General features: G+C 51.2%; 1 protein-coding gene and 1 long non-coding RNA gene across 2 annotated transcripts in view; one reads left to right on the forward strand and one right to left on the reverse strand.

Moving 5' to 3' along the window:
- BPIFB1 (BPI fold containing family B member 1) overlaps nucleotides 1-21,567 on the reverse strand; it is a 22,811-nt gene continuing 1,244 nt past the window's right edge. The window contains exons 2-16 of the mRNA XM_082358882.1: nucleotides 20,072-20,221; nucleotides 17,341-17,473; nucleotides 16,530-16,637; nucleotides 15,456-15,605; nucleotides 14,604-14,685; nucleotides 11,502-11,565; nucleotides 9,667-9,752; nucleotides 8,480-8,659; nucleotides 7,482-7,535; nucleotides 6,833-6,991; nucleotides 4,659-4,726; nucleotides 3,716-3,761; nucleotides 2,751-2,814; nucleotides 1,719-1,795; nucleotides 1-173 (exon numbers count right to left, since the gene is read on the reverse strand). Coding sequence (XP_082215008.1) covers nucleotides 141-173; nucleotides 1,719-1,795; nucleotides 2,751-2,814; nucleotides 3,716-3,761; nucleotides 4,659-4,726; nucleotides 6,833-6,991; nucleotides 7,482-7,535; nucleotides 8,480-8,659; nucleotides 9,667-9,752; nucleotides 11,502-11,565; nucleotides 14,604-14,685; nucleotides 15,456-15,605; nucleotides 16,530-16,637; nucleotides 17,341-17,473; nucleotides 20,072-20,213 — 1,446 coding nt within the window. The 5' untranslated portion in view covers nucleotides 20,214-20,221 and the 3' untranslated portion in view covers nucleotides 1-140. The remainder of the gene's footprint in view (nucleotides 174-1,718; nucleotides 1,796-2,750; nucleotides 2,815-3,715; nucleotides 3,762-4,658; nucleotides 4,727-6,832; nucleotides 6,992-7,481; nucleotides 7,536-8,479; nucleotides 8,660-9,666; nucleotides 9,753-11,501; nucleotides 11,566-14,603; nucleotides 14,686-15,455; nucleotides 15,606-16,529; nucleotides 16,638-17,340; nucleotides 17,474-20,071; nucleotides 20,222-21,567) is intronic.
- Nucleotides 20,235-21,567, forward strand: part of LOC309612792 — a 13,617-nt gene continuing 12,284 nt past the window's right edge. Inside the window, exon 1 of the long non-coding RNA XR_014235364.1 lies at nucleotides 20,235-20,915. This is a non-coding gene — a long non-coding RNA (uncharacterized lncRNA). The remainder of the gene's footprint in view (nucleotides 20,916-21,567) is intronic.

Consider the following 21,567-nt stretch of genomic DNA (forward strand, 5'->3'; position numbering starts at 1 on the left):
TGCAGGAATCACAGACAAGTTTATTTATTGCAGAGAGGGCCAGTCTACAGAGCTGGCTTCCACACTCCCACTGAGACCCAGCTTGCGTGGAAGGCCGCCATACAAGTCTTCACTGGGAGAGAGGAAAATGGTCTGAGGTTCTACGAGGAGGCCGGGGTGATCACAAGGGCATCCTGGAATTGGAGGAGAAAAGTCAAAAAAGTTTTTTTAACATTCTGCCCTTTTGTGGTTTATGCTAGTTTATCCTCCACAAGGTGACTGCTGGCATTGGGGGTCATGACCCTGAACTCACTCATAAAAAATTCTTGGGAGGGTCAGAGCAGGAGCGTCTGTGTGTGAACAGTGACACCATGCAGGGGCCTGGGGCACAGGTAAAGTATCTGGGTGCAAAATCTGGGATTATATAGGACTGTTGTCCCCAGGCCCAGCAGATCAACAAAACTCCCAAGAAGTTTTGGAAAATTCAGATTCCTGGCTGTATCCGTTGGGTCTCAGGCAGCTAAATTTTTAACAACACTCTGCCTTTTTTGAGGAAACTAAGTGTGATACAGGAATGTAACCTATTAGATTTCCCTCAACATTCTATTATGGTAATTTTCAAATATACAGCAAAGTTGAAAGAATTTTATAGTGAACACTTGTATACTCATCACCTAGATTCTACCATTAACTTTTTTAAAGCCGTACTTGTTTAATCTTGGATCTATCCTTTTTTATTTTGGCCATGCTGCACATCTTGTGGGGTCTTAGTTCCCCACCAGGGATTGAACTCGGGCCCTTGGCAGTGAAAGCACGGAGTCCTAACCACTAGACCGCTGGGGAATTCCCTCAAATCTATCCATTTATTCATTCCTTTGACTAGATTTTAAAACATATTATATTGTAAGGCTATAAAAAGGATATCAGTGTGCTGCTAGTCCAAAACAAATGAATAGAGCAAAACAGGAAATTTGGAAAAAGCAGATCCAAAGGGTGAAATGATACCTTTGTAACCCAAACTGCAAATGATGCTTTGCAACTTGATTAAAAAAAAAAAAAGGACAGTTGCTAAATGCCCCCTAATAAGAGATACATGAAATATACTAACCTCCAGCCACCCAGTTGGGTGGACACCTGTTGTGTCCATCCAACATGAATTAAATGCAGTATGTGTCTTAGATAAACTTCTTATAATTGAATCATTGTATGTAGTTCATTAGTGCATGGCCTGTATATTTAGATATCTGCTGGTTTTATGGGTGAGGAACCTGGGCTCAGAGAGGCCAAAGGATCTGCCTGAGGGCCCCTGGCTAGAGAGAGAGGCAGAGTTCGCATTTGAACTGGTCCTCTGGTCCCTGAGTCTAGATCCAGCCTAGGTATCGTGCACAGTATACTGTCATAATTCTCCATCAAAGCCAGCTGAAGCATGGACACAGTTTTTGAGGGTGGGCAGCTGAAAATGAGTCAAATGTCAACTTGCCTTTGAAGCCAGTTAACAAAGCCTCCTACCCTTCCCTCTGCCAGGTGGGATGACAGGTAAGATAGAAAAGGCTGGAGGCTTATGACTCCAGGCTAGGACAGCCATCCTCTTCCGCTAAAAGATGAGGACATGAGGCCCTGAGAGGAGAAGGGACTTGCCCAAGGTCCCCCATAAGTGACCAGAGGGGCCAGGATGGGAGAGCAGCACCCACCTCCCATCCCTGGGCTCTCCCTGCGACTGTATGTTTAACCCCACTCACCTCGGTCAGAGACCACGAAGCGGCCTCAAATCCCAAGGCATTCACCATTGACACTGAGATCCCGGATCTTAATTTGCCTGAAATCACAAGTGTGGTCAGAGAATGGTGGGCCTGGGGTGGGAATGGGCAGCCGTGGAGAGGCTCACAGTTCCTAGACCTGGCACTCCCGACTCAGACTGCCCCTTTTGCCTCTCCTTGTTCTCCAGCCCTAGCGTCCACCCAGCCTCATCTCCCCATTCTTTGTCTCCAGCCCCAGCTTCTGGCTGCTCCAAAAGTTACCCTCACATCCTCTCATGCTCCTGCTCAAGAACCATCAGGGCCTCCCATCATCCACAGCACGTGCCTATACTTTGAGATTTCTTACTCTAATAAAACAAAGACATGACAAAAGTCAGAGGTTACCAATTCTCCCCATCCCCATGACCTGGGGCTCAACAAGAATAATTCCAACCTTTTCTCTTGGCTTCCTCCACTACTGACACAAATAACAATGCCAACAACAGCAAAGGCTAAGAACTGTTGAACACTGACTGTGTCAGGCACCCCCTCTCTGCCCTCATACAAACATCTTCTCCTTTATGCCTCTGAGGAAGGTGCTCTTATTTTCCCATTTTACAGATGGAGAAACTGAGGCTCAGGATGATAAGGCAGCTTGTCCAAGGTCAGGCAGCCAGCAAGAAGGGGAATCAGCACTTGAGCCCGGGTCTATCGGAGGCACATCGGGTGTGCTCTAGTTGTCTGTTTCCACCTCTGTCTGTCTCCTGCTGTCAGCCCTGTGAGCCTGGGGCATTGCCATGCATGCCTAGGCTCTGGCACGAGTGAAGAAATTGGGCTGGAATGCTGGAGACGGGGAAGCTCATTTCCAGGTGGATGACCTGGAAGGCTTCCTGGAGGAGGCAGAATTAGAACTAGGCTCTGAGGATAGGTGGAAAATAAATGAAAGGGGCCCCAAATGGAGACACAGGCAGGAGAAGTAAAGCACCTGCCCTCAACGCCCTGGGGACCAGGGGGATGGACAGCAAAGGGACGCACCGTTCTCGTTTGGCAGCAGGACGGAGGCAAGGATCTTGGTGATGATGTCTTTCAGAAGTTCAGGCTGTGAAAGAGAAGGGGCCCAATCACCCTGGCTGAGAATCTGAAGTCCTCCCAGCCATTCCTAGAATGGGCACAGTCCCGCCCTCTGGCGAGGGCAGCTGGTGGAGATGCTGAATCTCAGGTTCCTGACTGGTCAGAACTGCAAGGGCTCCACGGACAAGACAGGCTGTGGGGGGAGGGGTGGGGCACAAACCAGGTGGCCCTAGATCCACAGGTAGGGGACTGGGGTACATTTGTGGGATGCATCCCTCGCCCTCAGTCTCAAGGGCTCCACCGCTCTGTTTCAGCAGAATTCTCCAAGGGAATTTCACCCTGTTTCCCGAGGTTTTAACTTCTCAAGGGAAGCCAGAAGTCCTGATTTTCATGTGGAAACCTCCCCATTAAAAAATATTTGTCAAAAAAAATTAAAAGACAAAACAAAAGGGTGGAAAAATTTGCCCCTCCCCAAAACAAAGAAACAAATACCCCACCACAGCAGAAGACAGGATTCAGCCAATTTGAGATCTCTGATTCAGTCTGACTCAGACAGGGAAACTGAGGACTGGGGGGAAGGGGCTGCCCAGGGTCACCACTGAGATGAGTCTATATGAGTGAAATGAGATGTGAATAAAGGAGATTTGTTTTCCGTTTTAGGGTCAGAACTTTACAGAAGGGAAGTTCGTGTGTATCTGTGTGTTTGTGAATGTGTGTAGTCTCAGCTGTGTCTGGTATACAGTAGGTGCTCAGTAAACACCTGAACCAGGAGGTTGGACTTTGAGGCTGAGATCGGGGAGGCTGGCCAGCTCACCATGGGGCTGCCCGTGGGGACCTTGTTCAAAGCAAATCCTGGGCAATGTCTGCTTCTGAGATGGACCATCCTCGGCAATCCCCTGCACCCCCAGGGAAAATCTGTTCATACTCACATTGAACAGGCCAATGGCTGAGTTCATCAGGTGAATCCGATCAGAGCTGCAACAGAAGATGCCCATGAGGCTGGTCCCTCGGAGTCCCATTCATTCATTCATCAACTATTTACTGAGCACCTATTATGTACCAGACACAGTGCAGGCTCTGGATGTACAGCAGTGACCCAAGTAAAATCCTTGCTTCATGGAGCTTACATTGTAATGCATGGGGGAAGCGGGGGGAGAGAGCAAACAAATAGTTGCCCAAAGAGCAGGCAGAAAGATCACCCACAAGGGTGAGGACCATGGTGGACTGAGGAGCTCTTTCTCCTTCTAAAGGGGGTACCTAATTCCTAGCTTCCCTGTTTGTTGCCATATAGGAATGCAGGCCATGGCGGCCAGATATTCTGATTTGTATATGTTGGCGACTAATTTATATTAAAAAACCTAACCCTATGTGGGCTGATGAAAACACATCCATGGGCTTGATTTGTCCCAGGAGGCTCCAGTTTGCAACCCCTGAACTCCCTCTGGGGCAGCAGGAGGGTGGTGGGATGAGGGGAGGACAGGCAGGGGTGTAGCAGGCAGCGGGAGCCGTGTGCTGCTGGGCTGGGCCCCATGGGGGCTCAGCGTCCAGGCATGACTGTCACTGCTACTTTCTTGGTGTCCAAAATGGGCTGCCCCAGGCCGAGGGGATGGTGCTGGGCGGCCCCTTCCCGCGTGGCCAGGGTCAGCCTGCCCCGTGACTGCTGCAAGGCCATGTCCCTCTCTGCTTTCTGTCACACTCAGTCCTTGACAGTGGGACAGTCCCGGCAAGGCAGCCTTTCTGCCCGTCCGGAAGCAACCTTCACTCACACTGTCACCCCAGAGGCTCAAAACGCTGGGTGTTTAAAGAAACCAGTGGTCACCAGACAGGACTCATTTTCATCACCAGAATCTTCACAGTGATTTTCATGTTTACCTGATTTTGTTAAAGTTGAGCATAAGTAGGTCACCTCTGGTGTAAAACTGAGCTTCTGAGGTGGCTTCCTGCAACAAGAGAAACCCAGGCCCCATTTATTTAGAGGATGTGTCAGGTGTGGAGTGTGGGGTTCTGCAAGGAGGCTCTGGGGCCAAGCTGACACGGTCTGAATCTCAGCTGTTGGCTGTGACCTTGGGAAAGGGTCTGACCTCTGTGGGCCTCAAACTCCTTCTCTATTGGGCTGGTACCTGTACCCACTCCCCACTGAAGGGACCGCACAGAGGATTACTGATCATGACAATGATGACAGTAGCCAATACACACGGAGCCCTCACCGTGCGTCAGGTGGTGTTTTAAGAGCTTTATCTGATCACCTCCTTTGATCCTCACGACTCTTGTGAAGTGAGTCCTATTATTACCCCATTGTAGAGGTGAGGAAACTGAGGGGCAGACAGGATGGTAAATGTTAACCGGTTATTATTATTGGAAAGGTCAGAAACTAAGCCAGGCCTCAAACGCAGGTGCCGAAGGTATCCATCATCTTGACGCATGGGCTGGGGTGAGCCCAAGTGCCAGGCTCCAGCTCCAGGGCAGCTGCACCCAGAGAACAAACTTCTCCTGCAGGCCTGGGCTTGGTGACCTTTTGAAAAGTGTCTGCCATTGGCCATGGAGGGGAAGTCCCCAGAGAGTGAGGCTGGCCAGGGGCAGTCCACTTCCCCTGCTGGTTGGGGGCTCAGAGTATCCTCCCACACAGGAAGCCAGGGCACTGTGCATCCTGTAGTTGTGTGAATGGTGCCTGCTGACGTGGCCTGTGGACAGCCTGCACAGGACATGGAGCGACCCTCCTGTAAGGAGAGTGTAACGTTAGCCTCCAACAACCAGGTGGTGTCCAGATTCCTCGGCCTCACTTATCCAGGGCCCAGCCATGAACCTTGCCTCGTCTCTTCCTCCTCCCTGTCCTCTGTGCGATTCAGCTGGTGGCCCACTCAGGTCCTTTTTTCGGGTGGGGCATCCATTCCTTAGCTGCTGAATGCTTCTGTTAACAGTGCCCAGCTGTCCCCTTGTCTGGGGAACTGCCCTTGCTGGAGCGGAGCGGCCTTGCTGGGAGGTTATGTTGTGCCTACTCTGGGGGCAGTTATGGCCAACAACTGAAGGACAAGGGGGTACAAAAGGCCAGCCTTCTTGTTTCAGCCTGGGCTCGACTCTGTGGTGCCACCATGCTCCCGAGCTCTCTGTGGGGTGAAGCAGAAGCGAGCCTCCAGCTGAGACCACATCCTTGCTCAGTCCTTCTCCTGGGAGCTCTCCCCCAATACATCACTTTTATAAGAGTCTTTGTCTTGGGCCTGTTTCTAAGGGCCCCATCTAAGATAACTTCCTACTGGGCTTGCCCTTTGATGACTCCCAGCCCCATACCTTTACGCACAGGATCCCCTTATACAGAAGCTCTGAGATCTGACCTGTTGGGGTTACTGCAAAAATCAGTTAAGAACTTACCTGGAGATGATTTAGTTCTGTTCATACTTCAGAAGAGGAATTACCCCTTTCCCTCTCAGGCCTGTGGTTTGGATAGAGACAAACCCAATTCCCCACTCCTGTGTGTTTGTGTGTGTGTGTCCCAGCTCAGAAAATTTACATATTTCATTTTTCTGGCCACGCTGGTTGGTTCATGAGTGGGCACTTGACCCTAACTCAGCCAATGAGAGTCAGGTTTGGAAGTTCTGCTGGAACTACTGGGAAAGAGAAGCTTTTCCATTGGGGTTGCCAAGCAGATAGGTTATAAGCCTGATGCAGCTTGGGGGCACTTCCATGAAGGGATAACCTGCCTGGGGATGAAGGTAGCACAAAGAAAAACAAGGGAAGAGAGAAGAATGAAGATGACATTGCTTGAACACCTGGATCCAGCTGTTCCTGAAGCCATCTTGACCTAGACTTTTCAGTTATACGAGCTAATACAATTCATTTTGTGCATGTGAATTAAATTTCTGCCCAAAGATCCTGACTAATAAAGAGCTGGGCCCCCAAATCTCCTGATTCTTGGCTCAGAATTCCCTTCCCCTATCCCTGCGAGATAAAAAGAGTGGTGGAAAGGTTTAGCAAAGCAAGAGGGGTGAACAGGAATAGTGGACAGAGGGGTCCCCCAGGTTGCTGCCAACGTCTCAGACAACTGAACTCACAATGCCCAGGGTGAAGAAGGGGCGGTAGGCTTCATTGGTGGCAAATACTTCCAGCATGATCAGTTGGGCCACCTTGGCATTGCCCTGGTCCACAAGGAGCTCTGGGTTCTCCTGAGTCAGGATCTTCACGATTTGTGTGGGCCCCAGCTGATTTGCTGCCTGAAAGGACATCAGACCCACATGTGACCTCCCAAGTGCCTCACCACGGCCTGCCGGCCCCATGCGGCCCCATGTGGTCTGGCCGCTGTCAACCTTCCTGGACTCCCTGCTTCCTCAGATCTTGGAATAGACTGCTGCTCTCCCCATCTCACAGCCTTTGGTTTTGCTTCTCCCTATATCTGGAATACTTTTCCCTTCAGGGAAGCCCTTCCTAATCTCCCAGACTCTATCAGGTGCCCCAGTAGTGCTCTCATAACCCCTAGAATCTGTCCTTTGTCACCACACTTGTAACTGAATTATTATCTGTGTAATTATTTGATTCAGGTCAAACTGTCCTATTAGATTGAAATCTCCGTGAGGACTGGGACCAGTCTGTTACAGTCACCAGTGCTCGAAGGACAGAGCAGTTCCACACATACTTTACTCCCCAGAGGCCAGTAGACAGACCACAGCAAACACCCTTCAGGCTGCAGATGGTAAATGGACCAACCTTTTCACTGATCACCTTGATGCTTGACTTCAGCCTGCGGGCCGTCTCAGGAAGCTAAGGAAGAGAGGAAGCCAGAGCAGGTCCGCTGGAGGGGAGAGGGGAGACACACTTCCAGCAGCCCCACTGCTGGGATCCCCCAAACCCCAGAAAAGCTGGGAGGGCCTGGTGGTCCAGTGCACATGTCTGTCCCTGGTGGGAAACATCCCCTATGTCAGCGGCTGTGGAGAATGAAGTCCCCACCGGCCTGGACTTTTATTGTGGGTTGGTGGTGCTTGTGGGTCTGTGGGCGGCTCCCTGTTCTCAGAGGACATAGAGAAGCTACCGAATTCTTACTATAGTCATGAATGTGGTTGCTGGTGACCACTCCCCTTTTCTCGTCACCCCCGCCCCTCACCCTGACTTCTAATCCCCGAGAGCTTGGTGATCTGTTGTCTGTCAGCTGACCTGAAGTCCTGTCCCGCTTCCTTAACTTTGGGCCAACCCTATCCCCTTCTGGGCCTCGGTTTCCCCATCGGGCACCCTGGTGAGGTGGCACACTCCAGTTGACTAGTGGTGGTTGTCTGCTGTGCTGGATTGATAAGGATTCTGCGGCTGTGTCAGCATCCAGGGTCAACAGGAAGGAGGGCCCTGAGAGATTAGTGATGTCTGCCGTGGGTCCTGAAGTGAACAGCGGTGGTGCAATCACCACCCCAGGGCCAGTCAGAATCTAAAATGCCCTTTGGACAGGCCTGTTATTTGGTAGAGGAAGCAGGCGTTTCAGGTTCCAGGAGGGCAGAACTAGGACTGGCGCTGAATGTTACAGGGAGGTTTTCAGCTTTGGAGTCATATATCAGAGGCAGGGTCTGTTTGAGAAGGGAGTGAGCTCTCCATCACTGGAGATATGTAAGCTGAGCCTGACAGGTGGTGCCTGCTTAGGAGTCCTTGTGTCCCTGTTGATTCAAGAAATCCCCATGATGCAGCAGAGGTGGCTTCACGCTCTGTCCCATGCTGAGGCTTACCACATAGTCCAACAGGACCATGAGTTCTTCTGGAGGGAGCAAGGCAGCTACTGCAGCATTCACCACATCCTTCCTCATGGTGAGGCTGAAAGGGGTATAGTGTAGGGAGGGCAGATTCAGGGAATCCACACTGTCATTGAACAGCTTAGTCACCTTTCCTTCCGAGTCCACCAACTTGGCCTAAGGAGACACAGAGCAGAGAGTTGTCTAGGAACTTTAACTCCACGACATATCCAGTAATAACCTAGAAGGAAATGACACCATTCAGCTTGTTTCCCTTTCTGCATTTGCTGCCAGGAAACTCAGCCTGGCATTCAGTGCTTTGCTGTAGATGATGACTTATCTCAGGTGCCTAGCAACATCTACTGCACTTGCACCCCTCAGGTAATCTCTGATTTTTAAAAAATCTAGATGTCTTATGTGGCATTTAGGTTTCAACTTCTCAGATACCTCACAAACCCTTTAGATGAAGGGAAAATTCAAGACTGCAACAGAATGGATGGAAATGTTTGATGCTGCTGTTTTCCAAGGATCCGTGAAAACTGGTCTGAGATTCACGCTGCCTTGCTTGAACTGGTCCCTGAGGGCGTCCAGCCCCAGTGTGGGTGGGCGGCTCCACATTTTATAGAGAACCGATGGTTACTGGTTTCTTGCCAGGTCCCATGCAGCCTCATTTCTTCCTCTCCTTGGTGACCATTGTTATTACATTTTACAGATCAGGAAATTGAGGCTTAGAGGGATGAAGAAACTTGCCCAAAGTCACACATCAGGGAGCTGTGGAGCTGGGAGAGAAACTTAGGTCTGTGTGATCCTCAGTGATGTGTCTCCATCCTGGGCTCTTGTTCAAGGTCACCAGATATTTGAGGAATGGAAAGGGCTTGCCTGAGAGAAAGGCCAAGAGCCCCACACACTCTGGACCCTGACTGGAAAAATCAGGGTTGGAGGAAATCAGGTCACTGGGGTCGATGTTCTGTGTGTGGCCTGTAGCTTCCAGCTGCTGATTTTTCTCCATCAGAATGGTTTACATGGGACATGTTCAGCCTGTTGAGATTCTTCTAAATCAGCCTGTGTGTCCTAACTGTGACTGGCATTTTCTCCCCTGAAACAGACCCATGGTGTCTGACCCTTGGGGGTCAGAGAAGGGCAGTGATGTCCCCACTTTCTCCTTGAGGTCCCATGACACTCACCCCCAGGATGAGATGAACAACATCATGGTCGATGGCAGGAGACATAAAGTCAAACTCCAGATGGTCAGAGTTGAGAGAAACGGGCACTGCTCAGGGAGAAGAAGAAAGTTGTGTGAGGGTGGAGGACAGTATTGGATGGGATGGTTTGGGGCTGCTTTTGGCTGGAGCAGCATTATTGCATGAGGTGGAGTAAGGGAAGGAGCAGACGTAACGATGATGTTGATGAGGACCGTGATAAACATGATGATGATACTGACTGACATTTATTGAGCATATATCAAGCACCAGGTAACGTGTTAAACCTTTACATGTGTTACCTCATGGAATCCTCACAATAACCTTAGGTCCTACGATTACCCTCATTTTACAGATGGGGAAACCAAGGCTCACAAAAGTGAAGTGACTTATGTCCCTCAAGGGCATACTGTGAAAGGATCTGAACCCAGTCGGTCCTATGCCAACGTTCTGGTTTGGAACAAAACTGACCTACAGCTTATACCTGTCTACCTCCCCCACCAGACAGATTTGCACCCCCCCTGCAGGGGGGCGGGGTCTGGGTCTGTGCTAGGGATCGCGTGCGTTTGCCTTGGGATTCCCCACTTGGCCGCCAGATGGCGGTGGCGTCTCATGTGCCCGGGCTGTTGGGCGGAAAATGGAGAGGACTAGGGAGGGGCGCAGAGGCGGGCGGGGAGTTGGTCATTGGTCTGCCTGCTCCTGGGGGAGGCCTCCTGCCCTGCCCCTGGGGAGCAGGGGAGCCGTACAGACTTGGGTTGGAGCCCCAGCGGCCTTGGCTAGCCTCTGAACCTCAGTTTCCTCATCTTAAAATGAGGAGAGAGTAGTATACCTGCCTCAGAGGTTGTACAGGACTGGTACCTAGTAAAGTTGGCTCAAATCTGAATTAAACCAGACTTGGAACTTGAAGAATTGGGTTAAAGCCTTCCCCTATCACTAATTTCCTCTGTGAACTTGGACAAATGATTTCTGAGCCTCAGTTTCCTTATCTGTGAAGTGGGGTAATGATCCACTCCACTTCATGGAGTTGTCTGAGGAGTCAGTAAGACAGTGTATATAAAATACTCAGCCCAAGGGCTTGGCCCAAAGCAGGTGCTCTATGGGTGCTGAATGCCTATTGATTCCATTCTCTTCTTTCCACTCCTCTCTGGTGGCTTTGAATGAACCTCTTCAGATCCCAAAAGAGTAGATGGTAGCATTTTCTTCTTCCCACCAATCCCCTCTCTGAGGGGTCCAAGAACTCAGAATTTCACTGTGAGTGATCTGAGGATACAATTTATTTCTTCCCTAGTAGCCCATAGTAGTCTCTGATCATCCATCCATCCATCCATACATCCATCCATACATCCATCTATCTATCCACCCATCCAGCACACATCTGTAAGCACCTCTCTGTGCCAGGCAGAGAACCTGCTATGTATCTGGAACTTTCCCATAAACTTTTAATCCTCACTAACAATTCTGTGAGGTAGGGCTGCATAAACCCCATTTTATAGATGAGGAAACAGAATAAGGAGGTGGAGTTGGCTTTTTCAAAGCCATGGAGCAAATCAGTGGCAGAACTGGGATTTGAACTTGCGTTTATCTGGGGCACCCACTGGGCTCACATAGAACCTTGCACGTACTGTGTGCTCATGAAGTCACAGTCGTGGTGATTTCCTGTCTGCTCATCCTGGGCAGGGATCAGGTGATTCTTGTCTCACTTGCTCCTGGGCCAAGTTGCTGCTCAGGCCTGATGGGGGGAGGCCTGCCTTGGGCAGAGCCAGGGCCTGGAGGCCAGCTCAGCAGTCAAGGAGAAAGGTATGAGAGAGCAGCGCACCTACCCTTCGTCAGGTTCAGGAGGTCCGCACACATGTCCTCAAAGGCTGCCTTGATCACAGGACACAGCTGCAACAGCACAAATGCAGGGCTTCCATCAGCCAGGGGCCAGCACATAGCCCCCCAGTGACCCATTCTCAGCTCTCCTGGGCTGAGTCCCGTCCCTGTGCCCACGGCCAGCCAGATTTTCACCCATGGGCTTGAGGACTCAGTGGTGCATCTATGTCCCCAGTCATCACCGCTGCTCAGAGCCCATCACAGCCTCTGGTGTCACTTGGCATCTTTTGCAATGGTTTGTCCCTTGCCCTGTGTCCAGGGTGTGCCTGGCCTGTCAGCTGTCCTCCCCTCAGACTCATTGTGTTCACAAGAGCCCACGTTTCCATAGGAGGAAAATGGAGAATGCGTTCCTTCATTCACTTCTTGAGTCAACACTTGGTACTGACTTCCTTCCACGTGTCAGGTTAGAATACAGGCCAGCAAGACACACCCAACCAGACTTGCGAACAATCTCTGTGGGTTTCTAGCTCCAACACATCTCTTTGCCCCCCGAACTCTTCTCCCTTCAAAATTGCAGCAGTTCTCAGCAGGGGAAGATTTTGTCTCCCAAGAGACATTTGGAAATTACTGAAGACATTTTCAGTTGTCACAGTTTAGGGGGAGTGTTACTGGCATCTAGTAGGTGGAGGCCAGGGATGCTACTAAACATCCCTCAATGCACAGGGTGGCCGCCACAGCAAAGAATTAGGGGGCCCAAATGTCCATAGTGACAACCCCTGGCCAGAGCTGTTCTTCTTGGGGAGGAAGTTAAACAATTGACTTACGTGACCATGGGGCCCAAAGGCCTTGTTCTCTGCTCTCGGCAGCCTGTTTTCCAGGGCAGTGCTCTGAGGTTTTGTCATTTTGTCTTAGGTACAATTTGCCCAGTGAAGAACATTCTGGTTGACCACCCATTGCTACTCTCGAGAAATGACAATGCACTTTGACAAATGTTAATTTTTCCTATGAAAAACCTGTTCCCTGCTCCAGCTGCTTTGCCAACCCTGAGCCCAGGGAGGATGGAGGAGTTGAGCTCAGGGACTCCCAGCATTCACTGTCTGTTCCTCATGGGAAAGGTGTCGCTGGCACCCTCTGCATCTTCTCCCACAATTCCCCTTCCTTCAGTTCCACCCCTGGCTACATATTCAAATCCTCCTCTGGGGCAGCTAGAATCCTCTGGGATACCAGGGCCCCACCAGGCCAATTAAATCTGAATCTCTCAGGTCGAGCCCTGATATCAGTATTTTAAAAAGCCTTCCCAAGAGGTTCTGATGTGCAGTTGGGATTGGGACCCACATATTTACACTGAAAGGGGCATCAGCATTTTCTAGATGGGCTCCTGCCAGATTTAAACATGCTGCGCCTTTTTCCCTTCATGACAAGTAAAATATTCATAGGACTGTAGTTTCAAATCCAGTGATTCATGGTGGGGAACCATGATGATTAATGGAATGCCAGTTTTCTCAAATTGTTCACTGTATTTGGCTTTTCACCCTTAAAAACAGATATCATGCAAAGAACATTTTATAATCCCAAGTTCTTGCCGTCTTTTCTAGTGGAAGACACATTTTTAGCTATTAAAGTATAATGCCAGTTAAAATATGATTTTGCTGGAGGCTGGGAAAAAATTTCCAGCTGGCTCTACTTTAAGAAACTGCCACCTTTAAATAGAAAAAAAAATTTCTTAAGAGAAAAAATACCTCACATAAGTGAAGCTAAGTTTTACAAAAGGATTCACTTTCAAAGTCCTTTCAGAAGGCTCTCTGGAATGGTTTTAAGAAGTATTAAATACGGTACAGCTATTAAAATAGTTATGAATATCATACAACGGCATAGGAAATAGATATACCATAGAGGATATAAAATAATATTGATGCCGAGTGCAGCCATATAAAAATCTGAGTGCATGTGGATGGAGATTTGGAAAACAACATGCAAAAGAAAAAATAGCCGCCAAGTTAAGGTAGAAGGATTATGGGTATTTTTTCCCAAAGGTTTTGGTTATAATAGTGTGTTTTCCATTCAAAAAAGTTTTTTTATTAAAAATATATTAATTATCTTACGAGGTGTTTTTATTATTTATTTATTTCATTTTGCCCACGCAGCGCAGTGCGGCACGCAGGATCTTAGTCCCCTGACCAGGGATCGAACCTGCGCTCCCTGCAGTTGAAGCGTGGAGTCTTAACCACTGGGCTGCCAGGGAAGTCCCTGACAAGGTGTTTTTAACCCCAGGAGAATCACTGTTGTGAACACATCTTGGAATTTACAGTGAAAATCAATGGTCACAGTGGTTGACTCCAACTTATAGAATTTTAGTTTACCTGTGACATTGAAGGGACATATAAAATGAGATGGATTCATGTTTACTGACTCAGAGAAATAAGTCCAACAAGACCTGGTGGGTGACAAACCCCTGACGACACAACCAGGATGGTGTGAGGCCCTGGTGCGCTAGAGCCAGCTTGGACCAATTTATGAGGGCCAACTGTTAAATTTTCAGGAATATCTGAGCTTGGTGCTAAACCTGACATTATTAAAAATTAAATTGTATAAACTTACAATTAAATAAGTTATGCTAAGATCAAAGTCAGTGAAAACTCAAAACTCATTACTTCCTAATTATTTTGTTTTATTTTACTGTTATCTATTGTTCTTAGCTTATTTACGTCTATTGTACCTGCATGGTGGAAATGCCATACAAGAGTGGGCTACCAGGCATCTCTTCCTGACTCTGTTCAGTGACATCACACTAGTAGCTTGAAATTGGCAATGGAAGGGCTGTTTACATCAACGAAATCAGTAAATGTTACAAATCAGAGCTCCCTTCCTTCAACCAACCCCTCCTGAGTCAATTGTGAGCAATTTATCAGCACATCACTGTTCAAGGTCCCCTGGCTGACTTTTGGGAGTTTCATTACTTTGATCTCAAGGATCCACTGCTGAAAGAGTGACCCAAGCCCAGAAGCTTCCCACTCAAGGAAGCACAAGTCCCTTAGCACCAGCGTGCAGTTCCATCCCCAACCACAGGGGAAGCAAGCTTCACAGGCCAGAGAGACCCTGATTCCACTTACCTCGCTTTTCACCAGCTTGGGCAGGGCTGGCACCAGGAGCCTTATGACCTTGTCAGCTAAGGAGTTGAGCAGGAAGGAGAGCCTTCCCAAGAGGAGAAGAGGAGAGAGATGAGGCAGGGTCAGAGATGATCACCCCTCCCCTGTTTTACAGAAGGGGAGACTGAGTCCAGGGGAGGAAGGAACTTGCCCAAGGCCCAGGGCCTGTTAGAAACAAGGCTGGGTGTAGACCCTGAGCCTGGTGTAGACAGTGGCAGACAGTTCTCAGGGACAGGGCCTGGGGGTTGTCTTTAGGAATTTGTGCTGGATACTGGGATGAGGGCAGTTGGCATTTCCCCCCATTCTCCTGCTAAGGAGAGATGGAGGGAAGCACCATGTCTTTGAGCATCTGTTGTGTGCCCTGCCCTCAGCTGAGTGCTTAGTGCTGCTGCCCTGTTAATCCTCTTACTGTGGCCTGGAAGGTGAGGCATGGGGAGGTGACTTGCCCAGTGTCACCTGGACAGTAAATGAAGGAGACACGTTTGCCTGACTCCACAGTTTATACCCATGGCTCCACCCTAGCCTACCTGTGTGGTTTGAGGGGCCTAGGAAAGAGCCTCCTCTCCACCTTCAAATGTTTGCCCCAATTTCTGGCACGATGCCTGAAATCCCATCATTATCGCTTCACCCTTGATATCTTGAGCTCTCTTTGGCATCACAGATTTCCTGGAGGGAGCTCCAGATCAGGAGTCAGGAGAGATAAGTCCTTTTCCTTCTGTGGGCTTCAACGTTCTCCATCTGTAAAATGGGTCCAGGACACCACCTGGCTTCCCTCCCAGGCATGCCAGGAACCCAGTGGGAGGAGGTCACACTCACTTATGTAGCAGGCTGATGCGCAGCCTCCCGCGGGTGTTGGAGCAGTCGCTGAGGACCAGGCGGGTGTGGTCTCTCTCGCCAGTCTCCACGTGGATGATGGCTTGGGCCTCCACCTCCATGTGCAGCTCCACAATGGTCTTGACCAGGGGCCTGGGAGTGGAGGAGCCCCATGCTGTGATCTCCATCCCAGCTTCAGGCTGGATCAAGCCAAGCCTGCTGTCCACCTCTGTCTCCTGGCTCTCACTCCTCCCTTCTCAGGCTCCTTGCTGGGTTCTCCTCATCTCCTCAACTGTTGACTTCATTGTGTCCCAGTCTCAGTTTCTAGATTCCTCTCCTGGTTTAAATCCTCTGCCTATGTCAGTAGCTTCCAAACTTATACCTAACTCACTTCTCAAATGTCTTACAGGCATCTCAGATTTAACATGTACAAACTGAACTATGGATCCTTCCCCAAATCCTCTCCTCTCATGATCTTCCCTGTTTTGTTTGCTGGCCACTCCATGCTGCCTTGACCCCTCAATCTCCCCTCTCCCCCCGCCCCGCCCCGAGCCCCCATTCAATCTGTCAGGAAATTCTGTTGTGTCCTCCGAGACATATTTGGAATCTGTCTACTTCTCACCACCTTCCTGTTCCTAAACCCTGGTCCATGCTATTATTGTCTCCTCCTGAACTATTGCAGTAGCTTCTGGATAGCCTCACTGTCTCCACTCTTGCCCCCATACACAGCAGCCAGAGGGCTTCTTGAAGAATGTGAAATCATGTCATGTCCCTCCTCTGCTTAGAGCCCTGCACGGCTCCCATCTCACTTGGTAAAACCAAGTGCTCACCTTGACCCACAAGGCCCTGTACGATCTGGCCCCAGCTGCCTACTGGGGCACCGCCTCACTGCCCCCTTTCCCCGCTCTCATTCCGTTCTGTGAACAAGGCAAGTGCACTCTTGCCTGAGGGCCTTTGCACTTGCTCTGTCCTCTGCTTGGAACTCTCTTTTCCAGACACCTGCATGGAGGATGGGGGCGGGGAGAATGAGTGGAGGAAACTGTCAGGCCAGCTGTGCCTGACTGAGGGGACACTCACGTGTTGAATCCAGCTACCATGTCCAGGGGAACATGAATCATCAGCTCCCGGCCATCATCTAGGGGTTGCACCTGCAGCTGGAGGATGCTGGCTGAGGTGACTTTCAGCCTGGATGGGACACGGGAGAGATGAGATTCATGCCTCATGTTCATTGAGCATTGTCCCCAGACCGGCTTCCCTCCATCCTTCCTGTCTCCAACCCCGCAGTGCCCAGCCAGCAGCTGGACCCAAGCCCTGTGTGCTGACTCCTCCTTAGCACGGTCTTGCCCCCATCCTTGTCCTCTCCCCTGCCCGCAACACTTCCATGGCTCCCCCATCACTTAGGAGATGAATCCAAGCTCCTGGGGCTGACTTGTAAGACCCTCTGTGCCCTGGCCCTGCTGATCTCTCCCTCTTGGACTTGGGGTCTGAGCACCAGCCACTCTGACTCTCACCTCCCCCCGCCCATGCCTTTGCTCAGGCCAGTCCCTCTGCCTGGAATGCCATTTCTGCTTGTCTCCTGGTGAGCATGGAGTCATTGGCTCACCTGTCCCCTCCACTGAGAAGCATCGCCTTATCCCTTCACCCTCCCACCCCAGGTGACCTTCCCCTGAGGTCACCCCCCTTAGGGTTCCTGGGTCACTCTCTTACGGTTATTGTTACTCCTCTGGGAGCCTCTGAGGGAGAGGCTTTGTTTGATCCATCCTTCACAGTCAGGCACAGAGCTGATACCAACCAATGCTTGTTGACCAATTGATTGAGCATGCAAAGCGTGTCCCGGGCAGACGTGTGGGCAAAGAGCTAGCTCCCAACTTGGCTCTGCTCCACTTACCAGATGATATGCTTCAGGATGGACTTCACCAGCCTGCTGAATATGCCCCCGGCCGACTCCTTCATGGCGCTGAGCAGCGGCAGCTGCTGCAGGGTGTTGATAGCATCGTGATCCTTCAGTTTCTGCGTCAGCACTGGAGACAGGTCCCAGGGATTAGGGTCCAGAAGGAGAGGTGAGAAGGATGGCTTGGTGGGGGCTCCAGGCTGGGAGGGGACATCACTCAGGGCTACTTGGACTGGGATATAAGGTGAGGGTATGGATGGCTCCATTCTGATCATCTCCACTGTGTAAATGTGACTTGGAGGACGATGGTCCAGATGGGTCACTTTCACATGAAGACTGTGGCTGGGCACAGGTGGGACCATTCACACCCTTGAACGTTGCCAGCCTCTGCCGGGAGTGTTGGCCAGGACAACCGGCACATGGACCTGCAACTCTCTCCCTAGCCAGGGGCAAACACTCTGGAGCCAAGAGGCAGGGAACTCATAAGGCCTTGTTTGGGGCTGTTTTGCAGCTGAAACTCACTTGCTAATGATTCTCTGACCTCCACATCCTATGGGCCTGTTGTCCAAAGAGCCCCAGGTGCTGAGCAGAGAAAGGAAGAGCCAGGACCCCTGGGTTCTGGTCACAGTTGGACTTTTTTCCTGACAGCTGGAGCCCATTTGGCTTGTGTGCAGAGCAGGTCAGAGTGCTGGAGAGCTGATGCTCCAGAAGAAAACCTCAGCCAATGACTGACGGGAATTGGTGTATAAATACCCCAGCTCCCTCCGCCCTTGGGCAGGATGACTTAGGTGTGTCGCGCCCCCCCCCCCCCCCCGCCGTGGGGACACTGTGTGCCAGAGTCCCTGTGTGTCGGTGCCTCTCAGAGACAAAGCGGGCCTTTTTGCCTGCCCTGTGACAATGGAGCTGGTCCCTGTAAATATTCCTCCTCTGCCAGCTGGCACACTGTTCAGCACTGTCAGTAGAGGCTCTGGAGGGACGTGGAGGAGGAAGGAGCTTCCCCTCCTGGCCCTGGTGCTCCTCTTGCCAGACTCCAGTGGCATCACCTCCCAGAGCTTCAGGCTGTGAGCTGAGTGGACTCCCGTGGGCAGCCAGTGCCGGGGTCACCCCAGCTCCCTTCCAGGCAGTTACCCAGGGACAACGTCCCAGTGAGTCAACAGCAATCCCTTTGTCCAGGGGCTGCTTCCCAAAGAAATCCATTTGCTCCTCGGCAGGCAGTTCTCTGCCAGGTGGCCTCAGCCTGCCAACCGTGGACCAGCTCTCACCCTGGACAGCTCGGGGACTTTCCCACCATTCAAGGGGCTTCAACACACTCCTGCCATGAGTTCTGGGGAGGATTCTCTCCTCCAAGTTTCTTCTGTACTTGGATTTGAGCTCCCTGCTGCATCCCAATCCCTAGGGTCTCATTTGGCGTTCTCACCTTTTTTCCTTTTAGCCAATTTCCCAGTATTCCAATTCCTGCTAATAATTCTTTATACAAACCCATCTATTGGGCTTACTGTGTGGTTTCTGCCTTCTGACTGGCCCTGACTAACACAGATGCCCAGGAGGACGGAGCTCCAGCTCCTGGTGGTAACTGACTTCTGCTTACCTGACTTGCTTCCCGCTCTCTTGTAGGTGTTTCCTGGGATCACCTCCAGAACAACCCACTTGCACACAGCTCCTGAACTCAGACGCTGTTGCTGGGGAACCTAAATGGCTGCTCTTCTCCAAGCTCCTTCTGGCTGAAATTCCATGTGCTTGCGATTCAGCGTGGGCCCAAGGCACACATGCCTCCCCAAAGAGTGTCAAGGGCTCTCTGCTCCCCATCCCTCCTAGGGGTTCCCTCCTCTGGTTACAATGCCTGTCTGGCCCTGCAGGACCTGGCCCATCCCTTCCCATCCAGACGCAGCCCAGGCCCACTGCATAGAGAGGATTGGTCTCTACTTGCTCCAGTTGGACCTCCAGAGCCCACTGATTTTCTCCCTCTCAGGGGACAACACCGGAGCAGTGGTTCTCAACTGGGGCAATGTCCCCTGGGAGACACTTGGCAATGTCTGGAGACATTTTTGGTGTCACAGCTGGGCCGAGGATGCTGCGAAACAGCTAGAGTGCACAGGACAGCCGCCCACAGCAGAGGTATTCGGCCCCCAAGGTCAGCAGTGCTGAGGTTGAGAAGCTGAGCCGGAGAGGTCATTAAGCTCTTGTTACTTCCTGTAACAAGAAGGTTGTTGTCACTTCCCAACAACCTAGGGAGGCGGACCCTCTTGCAGAGGAGGAAACCAAGGCTCAGGGAGTTGCCAGGGCCACAGAGCTGGAGCGTGATAAAGCTGTGCCCGTGGCCCAGGCGGCCAGACTCCCAGCTGAGGGTCTTTGCTCTGGAGACTAGTTGCACCCTGGGTCTAACTCAGAAGAGGTGCTCTGGCAAAGGGGTTTAAGTGAGAGCAGCTGGAGAGGCAGTTGCATCATCGCACGCAGTGGCCGCACACCCCTTCTGCAGGCCATGGAACCTCAGAGTAGTGTGTTTTGGAATCGTGGAATTTAAGAAGAAGGTGATCTTGGAATCATGGACTCTTGAGATCGTAGACACTCCCAAATTTTGTAACTCACCCAATCAAGTCTCACCCAAGACCTGGGATCCCAACAATGCCTTGCATACCCCCAGGGACGGGGAACTCTCTCCCTCATTTGGAGGGCTGCTTTACCTGCCCCCTTGCCTTATGGTGGTGAGGCCTGGGCGGCCAAGACTTACTTTGTTTGATGACTTCTGGGCTGAGGCTGAGAACCGCAGGAGGGCTGAGGGTGGCTCCCACCAGATTGGCTGCCAGCAAACCACAGAGGAAGGTGAAGGTCCGTGGGCTGGCCATCTTCTTGGGGGTTGGCAGGTGGCACATGGCACAATCTGGGGTGAGCACAGAGGGCCCTGTTAGCTGGGCAGAGAGACCCAGGCCAGGCCCACCATGCCTGGTGACTTGGGGCATGGAGTCCAGGAGAGGCTGTTTAGTGAGATGGTCAACAGAGTGGGCTCTGGAGCCCTACTGGGTCTCTGTGTCCTTAGACAATCAACTTAACCTCCCTGTGCCTCAGTTTTCTCATCTGAAAAATGGGCAACATAACCACTACTTCATGGAGTCGGGATTAAATGAGTTAATATCTAGAAAGCATTTAGCACAGTGCCTTTCGCATGTCAAGCACTTGGAAAATATTAGCTATTTTCTTACAGGACAAAACAGTGCTCAGGACAAAACACTTCTGCTTCTTCAGTTCCTCAGCCAACTTCAGTTCCTGGGTTTCCCCTCTTGCTTTACAAATTTCCAGTCATTCCAAGCTGCTTGAAGTTCCCAGAACATACCTTGTTCTCTCCTGTGTGTGCCTTTGCCCTGCTCTTCCTGCTTCCTGTAATGCTCTCCTCCTTCCTTATCTGCCTGCTGAACTCCTGTTCATTCTTGAAAACTGCTTACGTGTCCCTTTCTCTGTAAAGCTTTCCCTCTCCTGCAACCAGAGAGCCTGGACCACACTTGGAGAAATGTCACCCTGGGGGGCTGGTGTGTGCCCAGGACAGGAAGTTTGGAGGCCAGAGGGAGATGAGAATTCAGGTAAGATGCAAAGTGGTAGGAAAGCTCTTTGCTTAATTCATGAAACTCAGTGGTTTGAAGGGGGAGTAGGTGGCTGTTTGGAGCCAGGAAGAGAAAGGCAGAAAGAGAGAGGAGAGGCCTGTGGGCGCCTCCTGCGAGAGGAGCTTGGGGTGTTCTGGCTCCTGGGCTGCTCTGTCCCCTGCAGGGTGTGGAGCGTCAGCAGCTATAACCTCATCCTGAGCTCCCCAGCCTGCACCCTGGCTCTGCCCCCACGCACCCTATAGCAGCTTCTGCCTCCTATGCACGGTCCTGCTTGGAGGTCGGGAGGATCCTGACCCAGAGAGCTGGGCCCTCGCTTGGCTCAGCACCCGGGTTTCTTGTTGCCAAAGACAGACGTGGCATCTGGATGACGAGTGTCTTCTGTGAGCTGGCGCAGTGTGAGCTCTCTGACGCACTTGCAATAACGATTCAATACCTGCCTTCCTGACCAGGCCAAGAGCTCCGGGAGGAAGGGCTGGGTCTACCTGCACCCCACTGTGTCCCCAGCAGCCAGCATAGTGCCTGGCACACAGTGGGCGTTTAGTAAGTAAATGGTTGCTGAATGAATGAATGGCCCCTGGGAGCCCTGGAACAGTGGGAGAATGTGAGCCTGCTAATCTGGGAAGGTCTGGGC

This window comes from Balaenoptera borealis (assembly GCF_965194805.1).
Source record: "Balaenoptera borealis genome assembly, chromosome: 16".
Lineage (NCBI taxonomy): Eukaryota > Metazoa > Chordata > Mammalia > Artiodactyla > Balaenopteridae > Balaenoptera > Balaenoptera borealis.